Source organism: Oxyura jamaicensis, chromosome Z (genome assembly GCF_011077185.1).
Source record: "Oxyura jamaicensis isolate SHBP4307 breed ruddy duck chromosome Z, BPBGC_Ojam_1.0, whole genome shotgun sequence".
In the NCBI taxonomy this organism is placed as follows: Eukaryota; Metazoa; Chordata; class Aves; order Anseriformes; family Anatidae; genus Oxyura; species Oxyura jamaicensis.
In genome coordinates, this window is record NC_048926.1 from 77,836,159 (window position 1) to 77,861,043 (window position 24,885).

General features: G+C 38.7%; 1 protein-coding gene, 1 long non-coding RNA gene and 2 other non-coding genes across 4 annotated transcripts in view; all 4 read left to right on the forward strand.

Moving 5' to 3' along the window:
* Nucleotides 1-13,810: 13,810 nt before the first annotated feature.
* Nucleotides 13,811-16,156, forward strand: LOC118156530 (cytochrome c oxidase subunit 7C, mitochondrial). The gene is made up of 3 exons (XM_035310655.1): nt 13,811-13,971; nt 14,853-14,998; nt 16,058-16,156. Exons 1-2 carry the CDS (start codon nt 13,897-13,899, stop codon nt 14,967-14,969), a joined length of 192 nt encoding a protein of 63 aa, XP_035166546.1. The 5' UTR covers nt 13,811-13,896; the 3' UTR covers nt 14,970-14,998; nt 16,058-16,156.
* Nucleotides 14,384-14,447, forward strand: LOC118156787. Its single transcript, XR_004746440.1, has one exon. It is a non-coding gene; the product is annotated as a small nucleolar RNA Z39 (small nucleolar RNA).
* On the forward strand, nt 15,346-15,407 carry LOC118156786. Its single transcript, XR_004746439.1, has one exon. It is a non-coding gene; the product is annotated as a small nucleolar RNA Z39 (small nucleolar RNA).
* A 6,780-nt stretch (nt 16,157-22,936) lies between the features above and the next one.
* LOC118156653 overlaps nt 22,937-24,885 on the forward strand; it is a 43,195-nt gene continuing 41,246 nt past the window's right edge. The window contains exon 1 of the long non-coding RNA XR_004746367.1: nt 22,937-23,722. This is a non-coding gene — a long non-coding RNA (uncharacterized LOC118156653). The remainder of the gene's footprint in view (nt 23,723-24,885) is intronic.

The following is a 24,885-nucleotide window of genomic DNA, read 5'->3' on the forward strand; positions in this document are numbered from 1 at the left end:
TGCAAAGTTAGCCATTTTTACACTTGAGTAGTCAAAGCAAAAACTGCAAGTATCATACAACTCGTCAGGAGTCAAGTTTTCAGCTGTGAAATGAAATTCCGTGAAGCAATTGAGTATGTGCAGTAGAAAATATAATAATAATAATAATAATAATACTGCTATCCCCATGCCTAGCTTGTAATAATTCCCTTATATGAAATGTATTGAATTGTCATTCATAAAATGAACTGTTTTCAAGGAGAGAGCTGGACCCTAGCAACAAGCTGCTCAAACTATCAAATTCTTCAGAGAATCTTTGCACAGATTTCTTCAAGACACAGAATAAGATGAAGATGACACATGAAAAAAAAAAAAAAAAGAAAAAAAAATACCTTTCAAGCAACAGATTTTTTTCAGTGTTTGATAAATAAATACAGAAAACATTTGATAATTTAGAGCCATATATGATTAAAAATGTCAGTTAATTCACTGAAAATCAATTCCACAGTGTATTTTTTCAGACATTTAAGAGGATTTTTTTTTAAATTGTGTGAGTAAATATTGGGTTGATTAAAAAAAAAATGTAAATGTTTAAGTAAAGCTCTGAATAGAGATTTTGGAGTTTCAGGTTCTACACAGACTTCATGCAAGGTACTGGAGGCATGCTCAGGGCCTAATACTCCAACTTTAGTATCTCCATACTGTCATGAATGCTCAGGCATCAATTTCCACTTGTATCCAAACTCACCTTTGTCTGTGTGCTAGTTCACAAGCTTGACTGGGAGAACCGATTGGCTTCCAAACTGTGAAAAGAAAGGGGGAGAGAGACTGTATGGCTACAGCCGTAACACCACTCCTTCTCACAGTCAGGCCATGTTTGTCAAAGGAAACCAACACACATGTTCTAGCCTCATTTCCCTTCCTGCTGGACTTGCAGTCTGTCTCACTATCAGGCTGTTGCATCTCTCCCAGATTTAGCATTCTATTACTAAACCCATACCCTGAGGAGTACAAAAAGTTTCTTCATTTCTAGACAGCATTTCTAGACATTCTATCAGGTGATTGACCAGTGTCAAATGAGTGTACAGAGAGTTCAGTTTAAGCGTTCTGAGATAAGAAGGGCAAATCTTCATTTTCATAACACCAGGTGGCTGTTTCAGGACCCAAGGTAGTGCCATCCTTAATAGGAACTACATTAAATTTAAGCAGAGAGACTGCCATGGTCTTTTAGCAATACATAACTTCCTTACAGAGCAAATAGTTCAAGCAGAAGGGTCTGAGCTCTAAGGCTTGCTAAAGATCTGTCCCTTTGGACTCCTGCAGCACTAGGTAAAAGATGTACTGACATGCAGACATGGACAAACCAGGTTCTAGCACAGACTGATGTCCAAGAGCCTATTTGTCAGAAGGCTTAAAGAGTGACCATCCTGATTACTTAGCCTTCTACAACAGCCCAACAACAGAACAAAGTTTCCACAAAAAAAGTTTGTGCAAAGCTGCAAACACAGCTCAAGAGCCAAGTAATTTATTTATTTATTTATTTATTTTCCCTAGTGGGAATGTTAAGCACATCATTTGCCACAGCCTGTGGCAGCAATCTCTTCCTGTGATGTATTCAGGTGACTTCCTGGAAGGTAAACTGGATTTTGTTTCTGTGTGAACTCCTACTCTGGAATGCAGTGTGCATGTTTTTCTCCCCCACAAAAATAAGGAGATATCTTTCTACAATAAGACAATGTTTACTTTGTTCACACTAAAGTACAAAAGAACAACTGTATCCTATGTTGAGTTTATATGGCAAGTTTTCAGGAATGGGGGGCTGCAGCATTGTGAGAGTTCAGGGCCCAGTTCCAGCTGACTCCAGCAGGGTTCTTGGGCTGTGTTTGAAGCAATGCACAGCCTTTGTTGTGGAAATCCAGGAAGCTATGGTTAGGCAATAGCTGAGAACATTTTGAAGATATGATTGTACTAAATAAATATCCCGTTAGAGCTTGTAGCGATGCAAGGCATCTTCTTTATCACTCCATTTTAACTTCATATTTAATCACAGAATGGTTTGGGTTGGAAGGGACCTTAAAGCCCACCCAGTGCCACCCCCCGCCATGGGCAGGGACACCTCCCACCAGCCCAGGCTGCCCCCGCCCCATCCAGCCTGGCCTTGGGCACTGCCAGGGATGGGGCAGCCACAGCTTCTCTGGGCAAATCACTACTGCCCGATTTTTTTTACTTTTTTTTTTTTTTAACCTGATTTTTAATGAATCATCATTGCCTGAATTACACAGCAAATTCACAAATAAGTTCAAAATTCAACTCACTATCTCTTCAGCATGCCTGACTGCTGACCAAACACAGCCAGTTCTTAAAGAAATATTAAAATATATATATATATCTGTGTTTTGGCAGACATTAGCTCTTTGTTGACCTCATAAGCAAAGGTGTCAAGTGACCTAATGATGCTGACACACAGTTAGCATAGAGACCATCAGTCTATTTTGCATTCAACATTTTGAACAGTTGCTATTTCAAGATAATGGTTATATAGAGATGACACATTCATTTTAGCCAGCATATTGCAAAAATATTCTTAAAAAACAGTTTAGAGCAGAGATCAAAAGCAGACAGGTCAGTGGAGGGAGAGAATTGCTCTCCAGTAAATAAAATATCTTGACTGAACTGAGATGTTAGTGACTGAATCAAGGTAAAATAAGAAATGCACATAGTTTAAGGTGCCATATTTACAGGAGGGAGAAATACTGCTTCTGGAAAACAAAAAGGAGACTCCTGGGACTTCATATTAAATGGTTCAGTATAACTAAATCGTGCTTCTCTTTTCTTTAATATATATATTACTACATATATATATATATATACACATTACAGATATATACACACACGTATATATAGGTTTATAGCTTTTTTTAGTTATATAACAATAAGATCACTGTCAAGCAATAGAGCCACATTAGCCTTGTCCTCTAAAGAACCCTCAGTATGGAGGGTAACAATAAGCAAGGTGCCCAATCAATATCATCACTACCACAGAATCAATGAGTATTTCAACACATTGTCAGAGAAGCTCCACTTGCCCAAAGGCAAAGCGGAGCAGCTCACTATTTCTCCTTATGACTGTCAGTAGATGGACAAACCATCTTCCTCAAAAAAAACGCTGCAGATCAAGAGAGTATATTTTAGAAGTAGGCTTTGATGGAAGATCCAGCTCTGAGCCCTGAGAACTAAGATATTAAATTCTTTTTAAATCCTCAGCAATGTCAAAATTGAAATCACGTAATTTCACCTCCTGTCAACACAGACATGTCTGCTTAAGGTATCTCAAAAATACTTTTTAGAAACACCAGCTACTACTCTTTTATCAATGTAATTCTGAAGTAATTCCATTGGCAGTATCTTTGTAAAACACACAGTTAAAAGCTGTTGTGTATGGACTGTCACAAGTGAATTTATAGTCTGACAACTCAGAAAAAAGAAAAATGAGAGTAATACTTGCTTAACCGATGAACAATCTACTACTATTAAGGAGAGAAATTTAATAATACAGAGAGCTATTGCTTGTGACTAGCTACAAGTTTCTGAACATGTCGAACCAGAAAGTGCATGCTGAATATATTTAAAACAATAGCAATTAGAGATGTAACTGCATTGGTCCAATAAATTACAGGCAGATTCACTTTGGCATTTTTTTTTCATAATGAATATAAAAATCTTCCTTTTTCCATCTTCATTTCCATTTATTTTAACTGTAATTTTTTGTTGGTTTTATTTCTTTTTTTTTTTTGAAACCAAGTGTTTGTGGTTTTGCTGTGGTTTTGTTTTGTTTGATACTGAGTGTTCTCAGAGAAATATTAACCAGCTAATCAGTTTAAATATCAAGGTATGGTTACGTCTGCAGGTTACGTCTATGCTGTAGTCCCTGTCCAATAACCAATTGCTTTCCTGCCTCCTCTGCACTGTTATCTGACCTTTGCGTAACAATGCCAGAGCTCTACCTGCCTGCCAGGCTGGTCACAGCAGCAGCACTTTTTCAGACACCATCATGAAGACGTTGGTCAGTGGGACTCCAGCCTCGTTGCACAAGTTTAGTCCCCCAGGCACTCATCTTCCTTGAGTCATCGGCACCCGCACGGTGCATGACTGCTCAGCTCCCCCTACAAACACAAGCAACACAGATTAAGTGTGGTCTGTAGCAGGCAAGCTTCCAGGCAGCCCCCCCACCCCCAGCCTCCTGTCTAACAGCTTCCAGCTCTGACCACCTGCCTCCTCTACCCTTAAGCAGTCCTCACACATTCTTGATGCAAGGATGTGCTGACATCATCTGGAGCGCACATAACATCTAAAGGACCTGATGGCTTCTCAGCAGGTCATGCTCCTTCCACAAGGCCTACATCCTCCTCACACTGTACGGGTCTTCATAATGAGGGAAGATGCTACATCCCTGTCAACCTTAACCACGAGCCTCTGCATTTCTTCGCACTGTTTTAAATCCAATTAGTTTCGCTTCAGGTGAACAAACATACCCTTTTATTGCCAGAACCACTTTTCACCGGGTACACATAAAAAGCTTTGGCAGGTGATTATTCACATCCCATACTGTGGAGTAAGCTCAGCAGCCAGCAAGATTTTACTCTGAGTAACAGTCAGAATGCCACACTCATAATTTCAAAGCTTTTAACAGCTTAGCCTCTTTTTTTTTTTTTTTTTGTATTAGACTAGTTAAAATAGACCAAAATAAATAAATGAAGAGCAAAGGACAAACAGTCCACGCTAATGATAATCATACTTTCACCAAGATAAATTTTCACTGCAGACTACACCACACGTTTTAGCTATTACTTTTGCAGTCTCTTTAGCCTCGGCAAACTTCATTCCCCTTGTTAGGCTCAACACCTAATGTTCAAGGACAGCCTAATTTGCCCAGTTAAATCCAGAGGTAATCACATAGAACACCTAGCTACCATGATTTAAAATAAAAATAATGAAAAAAAAAAAAAGGAAGGAAGGAAGGAATGTGGGAATAAAAATGTTGTTTTTGTACAAAGTTACATTGTTTAGAGGGAAGTAATGTGGTATTGAGATATGCTTGCAGTGACAAGAAAGAAAGCTTAGCAGGCAACCTTGTAAAACGCAGACAACCAGACACCTTAGAGCAATTAGGTGAAGATCAGGGTGTCAAGTCGAGTCAGATAAGTGAACACACATTACCACTTCAAACAGTAAAAAAATGTCAAAAGAAATTTGAAATTTAACAGGCCAGCAACTGAAGGCCATGTGTTGTCTGTGAAGCATTGGATAGGTTGTGAACCTGGACTACCCAGTCCAGGAAACGGGAGGGTCCCAGTCATTGAGAAAGAAAGTATATAAACCTTACTGTGTGACCAATAGGTGCGCTCCTGCTTGTGGGACACCCGCCATTGCATTCGCAAATATATTACTGCTTCACTGAGATCCTTGCCTGAGCTTAAGTTATTGGCTACAGTGTTTCTCACAGGAGGGAAAAAAAACAACCATTAATCACAGTTTTCAAATGTTTCTCAATCTTTTTTTCCTATACATTGTAATTTATTTTCATAGTGATTACAGAAATTTTGTATCCTTTGTCAAATATATTTGAAAGTGACCAGAAAGTTCAGATTTTATCCAAGGAATCATATAAACATTCACACATAGCACAATAACATTAGCCTCACTTAGGATGTAAACATGACAAAAAATGCATAACATGAAAAAATCAATAAGCTAGGTAAAATTTTGGTGGTTATCCTTAAGACCAGCTTCCTCTTCACACCATACTTTACCATCAAGTACTAAAGTGTAATTTTTAAGCTAAGATCTCCAAATGTCTGGAGTTTAAGATAGATTTCTTTATGATCATTTACTCAGATTTATCAATACTTACTTTAGGCATAGTAAATAAATAGGTATCACTAATCTGCTTTAAAGTGTGGTAGAATTGTTTGTTTTTTAATTAAATACATATACTGGAACAAGCTGTAATCTGTGTCTAAACATGCGAGTGAAACTGAGAGTTGACATAATTCAACGTGCTTGACAGGAATGCCTGCATTGATGTAGAGCACCTCTTTCTACTAATAACATTTGTATTCATGCTATGTATATACTACTTTACCATGTATAAAGTAGGTCAGGTTTGGTACACTATCAAGCCCTTTTCAATTCACTGTACATCAGCCTCTTGATTTGGAATTTTGAGTGTAATTTGGTTTCTTAACTATCCATAGGAAAAAATAAAAATAAAAAATAAATAATGAATAAAAAACAAACCTTCCTAGGTAGGTTAAAGACCTGCTCCAAAATTCAACAGCATTTGTGCATTACACCAGGCTTTTCAGTTAACCCAGAATCCCAGAATATCACAGATTTTAGCTTACTATAATATATACTGCCTGGAAGAAACAGTAAGACAACTTCTAATCCCTCTGACAGGAGAAAAAAAAAAAAAAAAAAAAAATGTTATCCATAAATCCTTTGTTAAAAGAGTACAAATGAGGCAGAAAAATTAAGGGCATTTTGGGTTATTATTAGCTATGTAAATTGAGCATTGCACCTGCAAATACATTTAGGATAAACATGATGATTGCAGGGCTCACAGATTTTCCAATAGCCAGGAAAGCTCCTTCAAACAAAAGTTTTAGCAACCAAGCCAAGATTGTTACAATGAGATAGTTCAAAATGCAAGCAATTACAATGGTTCTCACTGTAATTATAAACCATTTCTGTCTTGGTGTCTCTGACAACAAAAAGGGAGCTTTATATACATCATTTTACAGGAAGACCTCAAAACTAAATGAATATTATAAAGTAGCTCTGACTTACCCTTTATATGACAGATTCTTGCAAAGGCCTCTAAAATAGATTCCATATAATAAACATTCCAATACCTGTTTTATGTGAACTTCTTTGAGATACAATTAAAGGGCTTTAAGAGGCTGACAAATTAAGGGTTGAAAGGGCTTTGAGGTTAATGAAAAAATCTGTCAGGGTAAAACAGTATTGTCAGACGCTCATTTTTGCCTGTGAACCATGTTTTTGCATATACAAATGAGACTTCATATACATAAGGAATCATTTATATGAAGAAGCAATTTTTGAAAAATCCCCCATTGTGTGAAAATAATTTATCTAGGTACATTGCAATATTGTCACTACGTTCAACCTGCTTTCATAAGTAACATTTCATCCATAAATGTATACCCAACTTCTTATAATACCTGTGTTCTTCAGAAAGATGTGATGCTACAGATTTGTCTGCCTAATATTCAGGAATGCCACAAAGAAGTTCCTATAACTTTTTAGTTGTGATTTAAGAATATGAATTACACTGGTACTGTGTTACTTCTAACTGCAATCCTAACAGTAAACAAACTGGTACAAATAGTAAACAAACTAGAGCAAACAGACCAAATTTGAACACATACACCCTCTTTCAGGTTTCAAACAGAGAAACCATAGCATTTCAATTCAGGTTGAAAACAGAAAATCTAACTGCTTATTTCTGTTTAATGTTCTTTAATGTTTATGTCTGATACAATAATTGTAAAATGTCATTAATGTTAATTACACAATTCTAAACAAAAACTTGAGTTGTATATGTGCAGCAATTGATTAAAAAAAAAAATAAAACAAAAAGGCAGATGGCTCACACAGAAGTGTGAGGCAGACTTTTGCATGCAAAGATATTCCTGTACAGAAAGAAATCCCAAAGATTTTATCCTCTTGATTGTAACATGTCAGGATAAATTAAAATCTGCATATAGAATCACAACATACTGTAACATCTATCGCAGTAATATCTTAGCTCGAATATCATCAAGGATGACCTGGGAAATAAAATTTGTAATTGCATTGGATACTAGGAATCTGCAACTCAGTAGATAATTATTTTATGCATGTAATAATATTCTTATGTCTCAATCCTAAATAATCTCTCAATTCTCCTTAGGTGACTATATGTATTCATCACTGATAGAAAAGTTGTACAAACTTTTTGCCAAAATAAAGTGATGCAGCCACCAAGAAAAGCACAAATTCTATCACCTCCCATTTCCAACTTAAATTGCTACAACTATTCCACACCTTTCTGTGGACCAGCATAATATTTTGTACAGCTACATAGTGAACTGGATCTGTGAAATGGTCCACTCAAAAAAAAAAAAAAAAAAAGACCTGGCAAAAACAACCCGCATCCTTTGAACTAGGACTTACATAAGTTATTTTCAGTCCGTATATATCTTCGGAAGTTACTGCATCAGTTTCAGACCTGACAAAAGGCTTGCACATCTGAAAGCTTAGCAGTTTTTAACAGTTATAACCAAAATAAAATATTAAAAAATCTCACCACTCGCAGTGACATTCTGTCACAAGTATCATTATACTAACAACGTCCTCAACTGTATTGCAACGGTTTCCACAGGACAACTCCTCTGACTAGTTGATTTTACTTTCCAGTGACTTACAGGGGATCTTTGGAAGAAATAAAGTACCTTCTTAAAGTAATAATTATTTTAAACTGTCTTTTTTTTTTTTTTTTTCCAGTTTTTCAGCCTTTCATTGTGTTAAATACAGATGCTTCACAAGCTATCACTTTTTTTGTCAGTTGATGATCCCCATATCATTTTTAATACCACTCTGTCTTCATGTTCTTAATATATCTTTAAAGTTCAGGATATTCACTTTGCTAAAAAATAGACCTGTCATATATAAGGTAAGCTAAATTACTGTTATGAAAGGAACTCTTCTACCGTTGTGAAATTAGAGTGAGACACTGGCAAATTATCCCATTTCCATCATGGATATTTCTGTTAGCCTCCACCTTTACTAGGAATATGTAACTCGTATCAGTTATATAGCACCTCTTATAGCTTATTTTCAACCTTTCCATTTCATTATTTGAAATTTAATAGTTGCTTGAGCTTATGGTTAATAAGTCAGTTACATGTGATTCATCTAGACCTTACAACCAGAGGGAGAGGACTTCTAATTTTAACTGTTACACAAAATAGTTTATCTTGCCAACAAATATGTGGGATAACTTCTAAAGAAAACCCATGTTTTCCTATATGTCTTACACAATACTTGTTTTGTGCCCTGAGGCCCCTGTCCGTAATACTACTAAAATGTTGGGAATATATGCTACTAAAATATTTTCATGAAGTGCACACACCTGAACTTAGCCACATACAATTTCAGTACTGAAAAATATCCATTTACTTCACTCATAAAACAGGACTGAAAAATCAATATGACCTGTATCTTGGTACCCTTTTATCTGTGACTGGCACAAGGAGCTTAAAAACAGATGGCCCTGCTAAGATGTCCCTAAGCTTTCTATGCTTCTTTCATCAAGATCACAAAAGTTAGACATCCAGAATTACCTACTTCAGTTACTTGTTCTTCTTCCTTACTTGTATTTTTCCTTGTAGTTCAAGAAAAGCTTTTTTTTTTATATTGAAAAGTGAGCAGCAGTGAGAAGCAGTACCTGAAAGAATTTGTAAGAAAGTCATATTCACAAGCAGAAAAACATAACATATAATTGAATATATGTAATTGAAGATATATTAGAATATATATAATTGAAAATAAAGAAGATAATCTGAGAAATCTAAACTAATAATTTATTTTTTTAAAGAAAAATAAGAATTGTACATATAAAAAGCTGGATATAAATTAAAAGGCTAGGTTCAAATATCTGTAAGTTTAAAAGCCAGAACATTCCATTGTAATAATCTGTTCTGGCCGTCTACATAGCACAGGGCAGATAATTCTACCCAGCAATTCCATTTGTAAACCCCACAACTGGTCTGTGTGTTATACAGTATTTCTACAAGGGCAACCATTGGAAAAATTACTATCTCCTACAACAATCCTTTCTGACACCTGATTACCCTCATATAGTATATGTATCACTCACATATATGTAGCATATATATCACTTACATGTATATATATATATCACTGACAAATATATATATCCCTCATTATAGCATATGTATCACATCTCTAATAATTTATACACTACCATATAATAATTTGAAAGGTAGTATCTTTCATTTCTTTGCCAAAAAGGCAAATGAGTCTATTTCTCTAAACTCTACCTGCATGATTTTCTCAAACCCCAGACTGGACAGCATTACTGTAATCTGTTAGTAGGCTGAGGTACTTCATTTCCTAGTTCTTATTTTGAAGGCAAACAGATGTGAATATGAATTTCTTCACCAGTAGTGAAACAGCTACTCCTGAAAATTCACCTCTGTTTACGTCTACATAGAAAAGATCTGCAAACCATCAGCTGTAGGAATAAACTACTGTTTCTAATAAAAGCCTGTAACCGTATCACTGTAGGAGTCATCCAGAAGATTTCTGGATTATCTGGAAGTCAGGATATCAAATCTACTGCTTTTGTCCCTTCTAACATTAATCTGCATGGATATATGCAACATAACCCTAAAAGAAAATGATGACACGTCAACCTATCACAGATTTCTCAGAATTAAGTTGATCAGAAAAACACTGTAATATCAGGATTCAATATGCATAGGAGGGACGATGACTAAACTCTGACAATGATGGAGTAATATTCCCCACTACAGGCTGCTTAGGATGGTTCTTCCCAACTAATGGCCTTTCATGAGTAAAAAAAAAAAAAAAAAATCTATATATAGGAAAGGTCAAAGTCCAGTAACAGTAGTGTAGTATTGTGTCACCACTCTTCCCACCAGGATGGCAACACCAGCTGCAGTATGCCAAATAATAAAAATAATATTAACAATAGCATTAGGACAAGAACTGCAATCGAACTGAGTGAATGAAATACCCTTAAGCAAAAACTACACAGTCATGTTAAGCAGAGAATAAATTTTAAACCACGTCAATGATTGCTTTGTGCATCTGCTGCCTTGGAGAGCACACTAAAATAAGGAACTGTTTACCTGGTCCGAAGCAATAGGTAGGATCTTGGTCTGGTTGAAAAATTTCACCAATGAGATGCCACTGAGTAACACTGATCTACTCAGCATTTCTTCAGCAGCAACAAACAACATAGAATCCACTACAAGAAGAGAGAGGGAAAAAAAAAAATAAAAATAAGAATAAAAAGAAGGTAAAAGGTGAAAAAATCCAGGAATTATATACTTTTAGGTGGAATGGTGACCAGAGAAGGTAAGCAGACTACCATGTAAGAAGCAGAGGACCACTGCAGTATTAATTTCAATTAGAAAAGGCCTGAGAAATGGGTAGAAAGAGGCCTGGCTGGGTTAAACAGCACGGGAAGCTAGCAGAAACAGGAAAGCATTTTTGGAAAGTGAAGAAAAAGAATTGTAAACTCTGACACATAAAATTGAAAACATAACCAGAGATAGGAAAACATCTGAACACATAAAATTGAAAACATAACTAGATAGAGGAAAACATCTGAAACACAACTAGCTAAACCACAACTAAATCTACCAACTGGCAAATGGTATGCTAAGAGTTCTGTATTGCCTATTAATGGCTGGGGAATAAAGAAGCACTTACAAAAGGCAAGACCCCTGAGAACAAGCTTAAGAGTATCCTTTGTATTATTACTCACTGAAGAAAGAAAAAAAAAAAAGGTTGTTTAGGTTATACGTTGTGGTTTAATCTGGCAGGCAGCTAGGCACCACCCAGCCATTCGCATCCCCCCCACCCTCACTGCGAGGTGGGGGAGAAAAGCTGAAACACAAGGTAAGAACTTATGTATTGAGATAAAGACAATTTAATAGGACAGAAAATGAACTGTAAATAATAGTAATGATCAAATAATAAACAAAGGAAGTGATGCACAATGCAATTGCTCAGCACATGCTGATCGATGCCCAGCCATATCCTGAGCAGAAAGCGCACAAGTGCATGCATGCACACACGCAGATTTATTGCTGAGCACGACACCTTATAGTATGGGGCATCCTTTTGGCCAGTTTGGGTCTCCTGTCCCAGTTGGGTGCCCCCAGCTCCTTGCATGCCCACAACTTCCTCACTGGTGGGGCAGCGTAAGAAGCTGAAAGTCCTTGGCTCTGTGTACACACTACTCTGCAACAACTAAAACATCAGTGTGTTATCAACATTGTTCTCATCCTAAATCCCAAACACAGCACTATACCAGCTACTAGGAGGAAAATTAACTCTATCCCAGCTGAAATCTGGACACTTTATAGTCTACTTTTGTGAAAGATGCAGCACAGCTTCTGCACAAAAAGCCTATGGTAGATCTGTGGACAAAATAAGCACTAACAGATAACCAAGACCAAATTACGTGCGCATACAATCCTTAAGAGAAATCTATGGAAACTAGCTGAATGACTAACGATTAGGTTAAGCTCCCCATTAAAAAGTTCCTTGAGCGGCAACTACAATACACATTTATTCCAAAAGTTTCCAGGAAGAACTACGTGCTTGTGAGGCTATAACCTGTACAGTATATTTTAGTAGATATTTAACAATTCTAGAACAAGCAGGTGTCTGAATAAATAATATCATGGCCACAGTAGGGGGAGGTGACTAGTGATATCACTTCCATAATGAGAAGACCTGCATTACAGATCTCTTAAAGCTCTGTGACAACACCAATAAGCATACAAATGAGGATGACTAGGCTCAAAATTCCAATTTCCAAATGGATTTCCACAGAGTCCCTATACTGTCAACAGAACAACAAAGCAAGTATTTTTTGGTCAAAATAAAAAACAGTTGGTGATAATCCCTATTTTTGCAAAACACTCAGTTATAACTGCACAGCTAAATTATGTTACGGATAACTACATTCCAAGAAAGTCAGAGTTACATCTTGACACACTTTAAGTATTCAAAAAACTCTTTATGTTGCTTTTCTGTGTCTTCTGCTTGAATAGATTTTGCCTCTCAGTACAACCTGTAATAACAGCTTACTGTTCCTTAATTATCCTATTTTCCAAAACAGATTTTCTAAATAAAAACTAACATAATTACACCTCACTGCTCAAATTTGCAGATCAATTAAGCCACCTATGCAAAAAAAAAAAAAAAACTTGTTTTAATACCTCCTTAGATACTATGTAATTATGTAGAAAAGCTTTGCAAAAAAAAATAAATAAGAAAATAATAAATAATTTTTTTTTAAAAAAAAAAAAAGTGTACTGTTGGAACAACGCATGCGAAGAAAACAAGGATGCAATCATTTTAAAAATTATTTTGCAGGGTTTGTTATTCCTTTTCCAAACATGAATGGTGTTGGTTTTCTCTTGTATTGTCCAACTTTAACTGTAACCTTCAAAGAACATGCCTGAATATATTCTTGAAAGTTGGCAATACAAAAGTATTTGTTATTATTTACCTCGCCCACATTCCCTAGCCTTTTATCGGTTCCAAACCCATGGCCGCTGGTTAAAACGATGCCCAGTGACCTGTGGATATGGCCCTGCAGAGGCCAAGCACGGACTTTGCGGCGTTTCTACCGCTTTTCAGGCGAGTGAAATGACTCGGGATCTACTTTAAAATCTGGCCCCAGGTACTTGCAGGATTATCCTGAGGTAACACTGAGGTTCTTACGGGTCTGACACGCCTACTGCTGTAAACGCAGTGGCATACCGCGGTGCCTACCCCTCACCTAGGGCGGCCGCCCCTCCTCTTCCCGCACGGGGCGCGGCACCGCAGCCACAAAATGGCGGCCGGCCTCCATCACCGGCCAAACGCCCGGTGACCCCTGGAGACCAATCACACCGCTTCGTTCTGACCACGTGACCATAACCGGGACTACAACTCCCATCGCGCCTAGCGCGGCTCCCGCTTCCTTCCCCTCCTCCCTACGCTGCCGCCATTTTTCAGAGGGCGCCGGGCCGTGCTGCGGGAAGGTCGCGCAGGGGAGAGGCGGCCGCGCTCCGTGTCGCTACCATGCTGGCTGCAGGCGTCCGCAGGTTCGCCACCTCCGCCCTCCGCAGGAGCCACTACGAGGACGGGCCCGGGAAGGTACCGTGAGGGGAGTGAAGGAGGCCCCGGCCCGCTGAGGCGCCACACGAAGGTCGTGGGGCAGGCGGCGGCCCAGGGATGGGGGCTGTGAGGGGCTTGGCTGCGGGAGGGTTGTGAGGCTTGTGGCTGGAGGCAAGCCTGGGGCTGACCTTAAGGAGGCCTGCTCTGCCTCGGGCTTGCTCAAGGTGAGCTCGTCCCTCAGTCCTCCCCGTGAAGGTTTTGGCATTTAATCGGATTGTAAGGTTCTGGGGAACCGGGTGTGCTTGTGAGGAGCAGAATGAGTGCCCTGCTGCCTGTTCTGCATCTGGTATCCAATGGGATTTGGAGTCTGGAGATAGCGCTGTGAGGGCCGCAGCAAGCAAGGTGATGCAGATGACTTTGGTGTCCTTCCCTGCAGCCTTCTGCTTCTGGGGTACAGATGATGAGCTTTTACAGTATGAGGAGACACAATGATACTGTAAACGCTTTCTGATGTACCTTTGTACCTAGTGTGCCCTCTTAAATTCTGTATCTAAAATTTAATTTCATATACTTAACATGATGAAAATGTGCTTTGCAATAAAAATGAATAGAAAGAGTTGCCTGGAGGCTATGGGGTCTGTGCCCTTAGGGGCATCAAGACATTTAATGAGGCCCTAATGTGAATTGGGGTGGGAGTGGTATTGGACAAAATGACCTCCAAGGGTCACTTCCAAATTATTGCAAGGACATGGTCAATTGGCCTGAAAGGAAGGGAAAATGTTCTGAGAATGAATACTTGCAGTTAGTTGTAATCTACCGGTTAGCATGCTGGACCTCTCACTGCTGTCAATCAAATGAGGAAGTAATTACAATGTATGATATTGATTGCAGAACTAAAATTCTTTTTTTTTCTTTTCTAGAACCTTCCATTTTCTGTGGACAACAAATGGCGGTTACTTGCAGTAATGTGTGCATTCTTTGGAAGCGGATTTGCTGCCCCTTTCTTTATAGTCAGACACCAGCTTCTTAAGAAATGAAGGGGACAGACTGTAATCGTACTAAGTGGGTAACTGATTTGGTGTGTTATTCTAGCAGAGTGATCAAAACAGCTTGAGAGAGTCTAGCCTCATTTATAAGCACTATAACTTTTAACACCTCCCAGACCAGTCGCTTACAGTTTGTAGTTTGCAGTTCCTTTTAAACTCAGATGATGAGTAGGCTTAAGTTTGCTCTGCTGGGCTGCAGAACTCATTGATTTGTGAACTTTGCCCCAAAGCCACACCTCTCTGAGTGCAGCTTCTTGATAGTCTTGAACTAGCAGTGGAGTGGTACTAAATAGGGTAATAACTATAGAAGAAATACTTACCTTGGAGGAAACAAACTTATACCTCACACAATGTGTATGGGTATCTGGCATATGTGATGTGAACAAAACAGTATGAGAATCTGTGATACTGTAAACGCTTTCTGATATGCCAGTTAAAACTCAGAAAACAACATCTCTACAGTTCCAGTTCAACAATGTCAAAACAACCGCAACATCAACATAAAACATATTTATTTGTAGTGTAAATTGCACTTAACATAAGATCATTAACAGCAGATGCTGTTAACTGGTGCTTGCTGATGATCTTTTTGAAGACAAAACAAGCTTCAGATATTGTTCCAGCCTCTGGAAGCATGCTACTTTCATTCGGAAGTCCACTTCTGTTTATCTTAAACTGATTCCACTTTGGAAATACCTGATGCTGTTAATTCTGTAATCTGAAAAACAGTATTTTTGAAGAGCTGTGATGACCTATGTAGTTTTTGGAAGGAAATATAGTGATTGTTGGCATGTCAAAATTGGTACACATTGTAAAGTCACCTGTATAATGCTTTTGCCAACCTGATGGTTTTGTCTCAAACTTAAAATAACTAGGAGAACTGTGCAGTATTTGAGCATTTAGGAATGTATGTAACATTCTTATAAGTAAAGGCCTTTACTACAGCTTGTGGTGGATGAAGTAAAACATGTCAAATATAAATATATCATCAAATTTAAATTATTCCTACAGCTTTTTTTCTAGATGCAGATGTAATACAGAGTCCTTAAACTTATTAATTCTTCTACATTTTCTTGCAGAGTTGAAGTCTTCTATATGGCAACTTTAAATGGAAAAAAGGATATCTGCAATTGTGTACCATGCTGGAGGTGTCTAAATAAATGTTAAAACTGAAGGTCCCGGGTTGTGTATTTTGTGAAATTCTAGCAGTGCTTTTTACAACTGGTTTATACTGGGAAGCCTTTCAAATTGCACTCTATTGACATTAAGTTAAACTCTAGTAGTCTAAGGAAATTGAAACATCCAGTCTCAAAATTGAAGTTGGGGTTAAAATAGCTGGCTGAATGTTTAAGTAGTTCTACTAAGCTAAGTGGTCTTGTCTGGTAGTCTTTGGACTAGTTGGAGAAAAACTGTTTGGGATAGATTATAGCCTATAAGCCTGACAGTAGGGGTATACTGTCACCATAATCCATGTTGCGTGTATTTTCAGTGTTATGGGCTGATTAGTTGAGAACATTTTATTTGACTTTGCTTTTACTAAGTCGTTCTGAAGAGCCTGTGTTACTGTAGCTTCTTTCTGTGCTGCATTACTGTTGCTGGGTGCCCTTCAGATCTCATTAGCCTTCACACTAAGATGATGCAGTAGCTTTGAAAACAAGTACAGCAACAGTAACTACAACATTGAATCTTTGTTAACAACATTTTCTAGTCAATATCTTACCAAGACTTTGATGTAACTTCAAATTAGTAGCTGTTTGGAAAGAATTGATAGCTTTACAGTTGAAGCTGTAGTCTCTGCATGCAAGGTCATGCCTAACATTGGGCCTGTGTAGAGGAGATCAATCGAAGTATTGAAGAATGCTGTCAGGATACCTTTTCCGAGTGGAGTATGACATGTTTAAATTAACAGTCCTGTTGACAGCATGGGTAGACAGTTGTTTTAATCTCTACTTTCCTGATGACTACCTAATTGGCTAAATGTCTGTAAAGCACAAATGTAACCCAGTAATTGTTGCTATTATTGTAATCATAGAATTGTAGAATATCCTGAGTTGGAAGATACCCATAAGGATCATCGAATCCAACTTCTGATAATAATAATTATTTATAATGTTAAGTGGTGACTATTCTGAGTTGCTTTCATTAAGTGATGTATTCTGGTTTACTTTTTCCTCTAAAACAAGTCCATCTGTTCTAGTGGTGTATTCAATATAGCTTGCAACATGTCAGCCATTCAACTGAATGGTTGCTTTTTAATAGTTCAGGCTCTGATGATACAGTTCAAATTTGTACTAATAAGTGTTATCAGATACTAGCAGTAGAAGTGTGTATAACAGCAATTAAAAACCACTTAATATTTGAAGTGATTGAGCTGGGAACAAAAAACAATACTATCTGTTGCCAAATCTATCAGTATTCCTAAGAGGAAGCTTTATAAAGCATGGTGATTTTGACTGGAGAAAAAAAATAGCAAAGGCTTCAAAGAAGGGAGTGAAGAAAAGTCTCAGAGGAAAGATCCCAAGCAGCTATATAGGATTCAGTAAAAATGCTGTATGTCCACAGCTGAAGTATATAGTGAGGTGGGATGGTATATGGTATAGCTTATTTCTTGCTGAGTGTGCCCCTGCATCTCAAAAGAGCAGCCAGTGTGTTTATTTGCATTGGTAACAGAATGATGTGACACAAGGAATCTTGAAAAGTTGGCCATGTCTTGGTTGAATGTCAGGACATTTTAGAACTTAGGTGCTAAGCCTTAGGTGCTATAGCCTTTTTATGTAAAAATCAAAATGGAGCTCCTAAATGACAAAGTGAGTTGCTTCCTATTGCAGATGAGGAAGTTGAATGTACATGTAGTTGGGTAGTTTCTACAACGAACCTGTTTCTGTCTGTAAGTCAAGCCTGCTGCAGAATCACACACTATATCTGCAAGAGAAATCTATTTACACTTAATATTGAATCTATTCATAAGTTAAATAGCTTTTTGTCTTAATTTTCCCCTCAACTCCCCAGTCTTTGATGCATTTGAAGAGATACAGCATTTTCTGTGAAAGTTCGTTTTGTGGGCTGGGCAAACCAATACCTTTAATCTGCTTAAAACAAGGTCTCCTTCACCTCCTTGACCAAAGAATCAGAATGGCTGGGGCTGGAAGGAACCTCTGGAGATCTGGTCCAACTCTCTCTTGTAATCTACTGGGGAGCCCAGACCTGGACATAACACTTCAGGTGAGGCCTCATCAGGGCTGAGTAGAGGGGGAGGATCACCTCCCATGATCTGCTGTCAATACTCTTCCTCAGGCACCCCAGACTACCATTGGCCTGCTTGGCCACAAGGGCACATTGCTGGCTCATGGTCAGCCTGCTGTCTTCCTGGACTCCCAGGTCCCTCTCTGCAGAACTTCACTCCAGCAGGTCAGCCCCCAGCCTGTACTGGTGCTTGGGGTTATTCCTCCATAGGTGCAGGAACCTGAACTTGCCCTTGTTGAACTTGATGAGGTTCCTCTCAGCCCAATTCCCCAGCCTATCCAGGCCCCTCTGAATGGCAGCACAGCCTTCTGGGGTATCAGCCACTCCTCCCAGCTTTGTGCCCTCTGCAAACTTGCTGAGGGTGCACTTGATTCTGTCGTCTGCGTTGTTGAATGAGTTGAACAGGACTGGACCCAGTGCTGACCCGTGGGGGACGCTGCTAGCTACAGGCCTCCATCTAGACCCTGCACCACTGACCACAACCCTCTGAGCTTTGCCATCCAGACAGTTCTCAATCCAGTCTGCTCACATAGGTCGCACTTCCTGAGCTTGCCTACAAGGATGTTACGAGAGACAGTGTCACCCTAGCCTTGCTGCAGTCAAGATAGACCACATCCACCGCTCTCCCCTCATCTACCTAACAAGTCATCCCATCACAGAAGGCTGTAAGATTGATGAAGCATGATTTCCCCTTGGTGAATCCATGCTGACTACTACTGATCACCTTATCTGCCACATGCTTGGAGATGACCTTCAGGATGAGCTGTTCCATCACCTTTCCAGGGACAGAGATGAAGCTGACTAGCCTGTAGTTTCCTGGGTCCTTCTTCTTGCCCTTTTTGAAGTCTGGGGTGACACTGGCTTTCTTCTGGTCCTCAGGCACCTCTGCTGTACTCCATGGCCTTTCAGAGATGATGGAGAGCAGCCTAGCAATAACATTAGCCAGCTCGCTCAGCACGCATGGTTGCATCCTGGTGGGGTCCATGGATTTGTGGGTGGCAGGACTGCCTAAATGATATCTAGCCTGGTCTTTCTCAGCCAAGGGAAAGTCCTCCTTTCTCCAGACTTCCTCTCTTGTCTACAGGGTCTGAGATTCCAGAGGGCTGGTCTTAGCAGTGAAGACTGAAGCAAAGAAGACACTCGGCAACTCTTCCTTCTCCATAGTTTTCATCACCAGGGCTGCTGAATGGATTTAGCAGTGGGCCCTTGTCTTCCTTTTTCTACTAAAGTATTTGAAGAAGCCATTCTTGTTGTCCTTGCAATCACTCTCCCTTGCAATGGGCTTTGGCCTTCCTGGTCACATCCCCGCATACTCTGACAGTGTCCTGATATTCTCCCCAAGTGGCCTGTCCTTTTTTTCCACATGCTGTATACTTCCTTTTTCTGTTTGAGTTTTGCCAGGAGCACCTTGCTCATCCATGCAGGTCTCCTCCCCCCCTTCCTTGCCTTCTTACTTACAGGGGTATACTGATCTTGAGCTGGGAGGAAGGGATACTTGAATAGTGACCAGCTGTCTTGGACCTCCCTTCTTTATAGGGCCCCAACCCATGGGATTCTTCCAAGTAGGTCCCTGAAGAGGCCACAGCTTGCTCTCCTGAAGTCTAGCGTTATGATCCTACTTTTTGTCCTGCTTCCTCCTCCTGAGATCCTGAACTCCGCCATCCCATGGTCACTGCAGTCAAGGCTGCCCCCAGCCTTCACATCTCCAACCAGCCCTTCATTGTAAGTGTAAGGTTCAGCAGCACACCTCTCCTTGTTGGCTCCTGCCTGTGTCAAAAAGTTATCATCAGTGTTCTGCAGGAACCTCCTGGATTCTCTGTGCCTAGCTTTGTGGTCTTCCCTGCAGACATGAGCATGGTTTAAATCCCCCATGAGAACCAGGGCCTGTGACTGAGAAGTTACTTCCAGCTGTCTGTAAAAGGCTCCATCTATCTCCTCCTCCAGATCAGGTGGCCTGTAGCAAACTCCCACAACACTGTCAGCCACAGTAGCCTGCCCTTTAATCCTTATCCATAAGCTCTCAGCTCACTCTTCATCCACCCCTATGCAGAGCCTGATGCACTGCAGTTGCCCTCTCACCTAAAGTCCAACTCCACCACCTCACCTTCCTGGCCAATGTTCCCTAAAGAGCACGTGGCCCTCCATGACAGCATTCCAGTCATGTAAGCTATCCCATCATGTTCGTAGCCTTGAGACCTCACACAGATCTCCAATTCATCCTCTTTATTCCCCATGCTATGTGCATTGCTATACAAGCATTTCAGGGAGGTGATCAACCCTACAGGTTTCCTGGGAGGGGTGGAAGAGGATCCTTCGTATTCATGTGCTGCACTCATTTCCCTGGCTGCATGCACCCACTGGAGGCATCCTGACTTGAGCCATTTTTTACTCTCTACCCCATCCATGTAACTTTCCCCTTCCTTCATCTTTCCCAGTTTAAAGCCCTCCTTACCAGGTTGGCCATCCTGTTAGCAAAGACATGCCCCCCCCCCCCCCCCAGTGAGGTGGACCCCACCTCTATTCATCAATTCTTGATCTTCAGACAGGGTTCTCTGGTCATAGAAACCAAAACTCAACACCAACAGCAGTACAACCAGTCATTAGCTTGGAATATCCAGCTCCTCTTTCTCCCATCCTTCCCCCTCACTGGAAATATTGAGGAAAAAATGATCTGGGCTCCCAGACCCTTAATCACTATGCCCAGAGCTCTGAAGCCCTGATTGATGGTTTTTAATTTACCCTTTACTTTTTCTATTTAAATATATATTTGAGCTGGGTGGATTATTTTTATTATAATTTTAGATAATATTTTTAGAGTCTTCTTCTGTAACGTATTCCAAAACTGTAATCTTTTTTTTTTTTTTTTTTTGGAGTGGTGTTACATTGATGCATCATAGTCATTTATGAACAAAAAGGCCTAGGAGGTGCTAGTTAATGAATTTTCAAACTAGGACCCTTTTTCTAACCCTGTTACCAACTTGCAAAAATGACCAATGTGAAGCACAGTAGCCATAACCTTACATATTCTGCCATCTTTATATATAATTTATGTAAGGCATTCCCTGGGGGAATTATATGAGCTTCCACTCTGTTGATGGTTGTTGTCCGCTTTCGCATACTTTTACTACTCTTGGTGTGCTGCTAAGAATGATACAAAAACTAAGCCACATCATCCCTGCTTTGAATAAGCTGACTAAATCACTTGATAAACTATTGCTTGATAAACCCATGTTCATTTTGTCTCGTTATTAATTGATCTTTCATTTAAGCAGAAAGTTTAGTAAAACTGTAGTCTTTTTAATCTGCTCAGTTAATTTTCTCAAGCTTTCTTGAATGTTAAGTATATTTGCTGATTTTGATCCGTGCAGTTCTCCAGTTTTTAATTTGTATTTTTAATAGAAATCTGCTCTTTGTAAGTTTCAAAATAAGCCGCCATATTCTCCATTTATTTTTACATGCCTTCAAAGCCATAATTAGTCCCTTTAGATTTGATCTATTTCTCTATATGACTTGCTCGGGCAGTTTGCAGTAATGTCCAAGTCCCATCAGTTATCAAGTCTGTAAGTTCTCTCTCTGATTTGGCAATTGGTTCCCTTAGGTTTTCAGACCTTTTGCTTCTGTAATAGGAACATTAACAGATCTGTTTTGATCCAAATATTTATACAAACTGAAGCATTCTGCCTTTTACCACAACACATTTTTTACTACCAGATTATGTATAGTCTCGTCACTGTTCAGTAAAGCAAAGTATAAAACACTTCATTTGGTGGCTTGGCTGGAAAATACTGGTTGTTATACAGAGATGCAAGGCTCCTATGGCTCCTATTATTAGTATCAGACATCTGTCTCTAATTTCACAAAGACAAAATTCCAGATTGTGTTTGTTTTTTGTTTGTTTGTTTTCATTTGTTTCTTTTCTGCTGTTATATGAATATATTTGTTTATATTCTAGCTTGATTTTAGGAGCATATTCAGTCCGTAGAACACGTTCCCCCTTGAACCTTTTTTTTTTAACAGCTACTCCTAAAGTGATTCTGACCTAAATCTTGAAAATGAATATGAAAATCAGGTAGGTCTTTGAAATATATGTACTAGTAACCAGTCTGTTGCATCTTTCCACTATTTCTTTCCGTTCCTAGCTTCATAGGGTGGGAAGCCCCTCCATCACAGCAAAATGTTAGGGCAGACCAAATGATAACCAATGGAAAAGCTCTCTGTGCTGGGATCAGGAAACAATGCCGTGAATAATAATAATTATTATCCAAAAGTAATGTTCCATCATGCTCAATAGCTTGAGTATACACATAATGAAATACTTATTTTTTAAAAATTGACTTGTTAGAATATAAAACAATTGAAGTGAGGTCGGAAAATAAAAGAGGCTTGATATTGCAGGCAAAAAGTAGTATGCAAATAGTTTCTTTTCTGTCATTAAAATTGTACAAATGAAATTAGAGAGTGGTTAAAGGACATCTGTGTGAATGATAACATTTTTGGCTTGCTAGATGTGAAAAAAATTCTTTGCAGTCTCTGATTTTTTTTTCCAATTTTCTTGTCACAATTTTCCATTTCACAAAGTCTATTTTGGCTCAAACTCAGGAGTTTCACTTTTGTTTCCAGAGATGTTCACACGTCAGCATTTTAATGATGTTAGTTACCAGTAGTCTTAAAATGCAAGTAGTCTTAAATGCAAGGAGATACAATTTAGATGTCTTCATGTTTTAATACTTGGAGTCTTTCCAGTTTGAAGATCTTTCTGGCATACTCTGGAACATTACTTTTTCTTATTCCCATAAACATAGCTGAATGTTCATAAAGTCTTTATAACAAGTGCTCTGAAGCTGCCAAATCAAGCATTTAGATGGGGAGAGGAAGAGTGTTTCAGAGGTTAGAAATGTTTAGAGGTAACAAATAGTGAAAACAGCAATAGGATAGTGAAGCAACCTTGCAAATACATTTGTCTGATGAGTTTATATTATATATCTCAGAGGTGTATAGAGGTAGCTGATTCTTAATATGATAGCAGATGAAATTCAGTTTTGACAACTGGACAATGATAATAGAGCAATTTAAAGTTCTTGTGGTGGTGATGTATTGTGAATGAGTCATGATTACTCAAGCATGAAAACATCTGTTGTGTACACTGGTAATCAAAAAGGCAAGGACGGTGTAAAGCTCTTACAAAGAAAGGGATGATAAACATAATTGCAGGTATCCCAGTGATATTGTATGCATAATTGGCATGCCATTTCTTGAACACCTTGTAGAATGTTCTTATTCTACCCAGATACTGTTTGAGGGAAAAAAAAAAAAAAATCTAATAATTTCAGACATGGAAAGGTTCCAAGCTGACGGATAATAAACTGAATAGATCTTTTTAGTTTAGCAAAGGATGTGAAGAAAATGATATCTTATCTAACTCATCCACATCTGAAAAATATTACTATTTCCAATAAGAAGAATTCACAGCTCACAGCTTCAAGGTGTGATATCCATGGAGGGTAAGGAACAAAATGATTTTATTTGTTTATTTGGGGGGCAGAGCAGATGGAACATCAACTTACTGCTACATCAGTAAGCAATATACTTACCTACGGTAAGGAAATTTAGTATCGAATGCAAGGGAGGAATGAAGGGCTTGTGTTCAGTTATATAAAACGGGGTAAATATTTTCATATGGTGAAAAAAAATAATTTCTGGTTTTCCAGTTCAAATCTTCCTGGATTTCCTATTCAGCAATTAACCTCACAACATATCTTTTTCAGATCCAATTTTCAGAGAAGAATGAGTAGTAGATAAAGAACAGTTTAGATTAGATAACGAGCAGAAATTCCAAGTTGTCTTCATCTGTGCCTGAAAGCACCTGGTGTTAGCTTACATTGGAGATAGGATACTGGACTTAATGACCTACACTCTTGAACCATTGTGCACAACCCCTACATAGCAGATCTGCATATAAGGACAAGAGAAATCTACGCTAAGGCAACTTTTTATTGCTTTAAAATTGAGAATTAAAACTTTTAAGATATTTAAGATATTTAAGATATTTAAGATAGCCATTTGAAATGATACATTACCCTATATAATAATTGAAGCATGAATTACAAAGCATAGTGATCTTTTAACTACCGATTAGATAAATAAAACATCAAAATCTTTTCTAATGAAAGTTGCTATTCCTTTCCTTTTTTTTTCCTTTTTTTTCTTCCTCTGGTCACAAATGTTTATGTAGGTTATGGAGGTTAACATAGGAAACTGAAACAATTTTGAGGTACATAAACAAATTGGGCTTGAGGAAGAAAATATGGAAGTAGAGATGTGGTTGTCATGACAACCAAATTAGCAGCCGTTCTTGTTGAACATAAGCAGTGGATGAGCGCTTGGACAGTATTATACTGGCCAACACATGAAAATTATTTTTGTTCTTCAAAGACAAAGGTCATGTATACACGGTATTCCATGGCCTTGGCTGGCTTCCAGAGTCTCAATGTAGTGATATCATTGGAAATTATTTTTAAAAATAACTACAACTAAGAGGAAAGGAAGAAAGAAAGAAAGAGGGAAAGAGGGAAACAGGGATAGAAAGAAAGAAAGAAAGAAAGAAAGAAAGAAAGAAAGAAAGAAAGAAAGAAAGAAAGAAAGAAAGAAAGAAAGAAAGAAAGAA

Coding starts and splice junctions, on each gene's coding strand:
- LOC118156530 (XM_035310655.1), top strand. CDS start 13,897: ATGCTGGCTGCAGGCGTCCGCAGGTTCGCCACCTCCGCCCTCCGCAGG. Junction 13,972..14,852: donor ACGAGGACGGGCCCGGGAAG/GTACCGTGAGGG, acceptor TTTCTTTTCTAG/AACCTTCCATTTTCTGTGGA.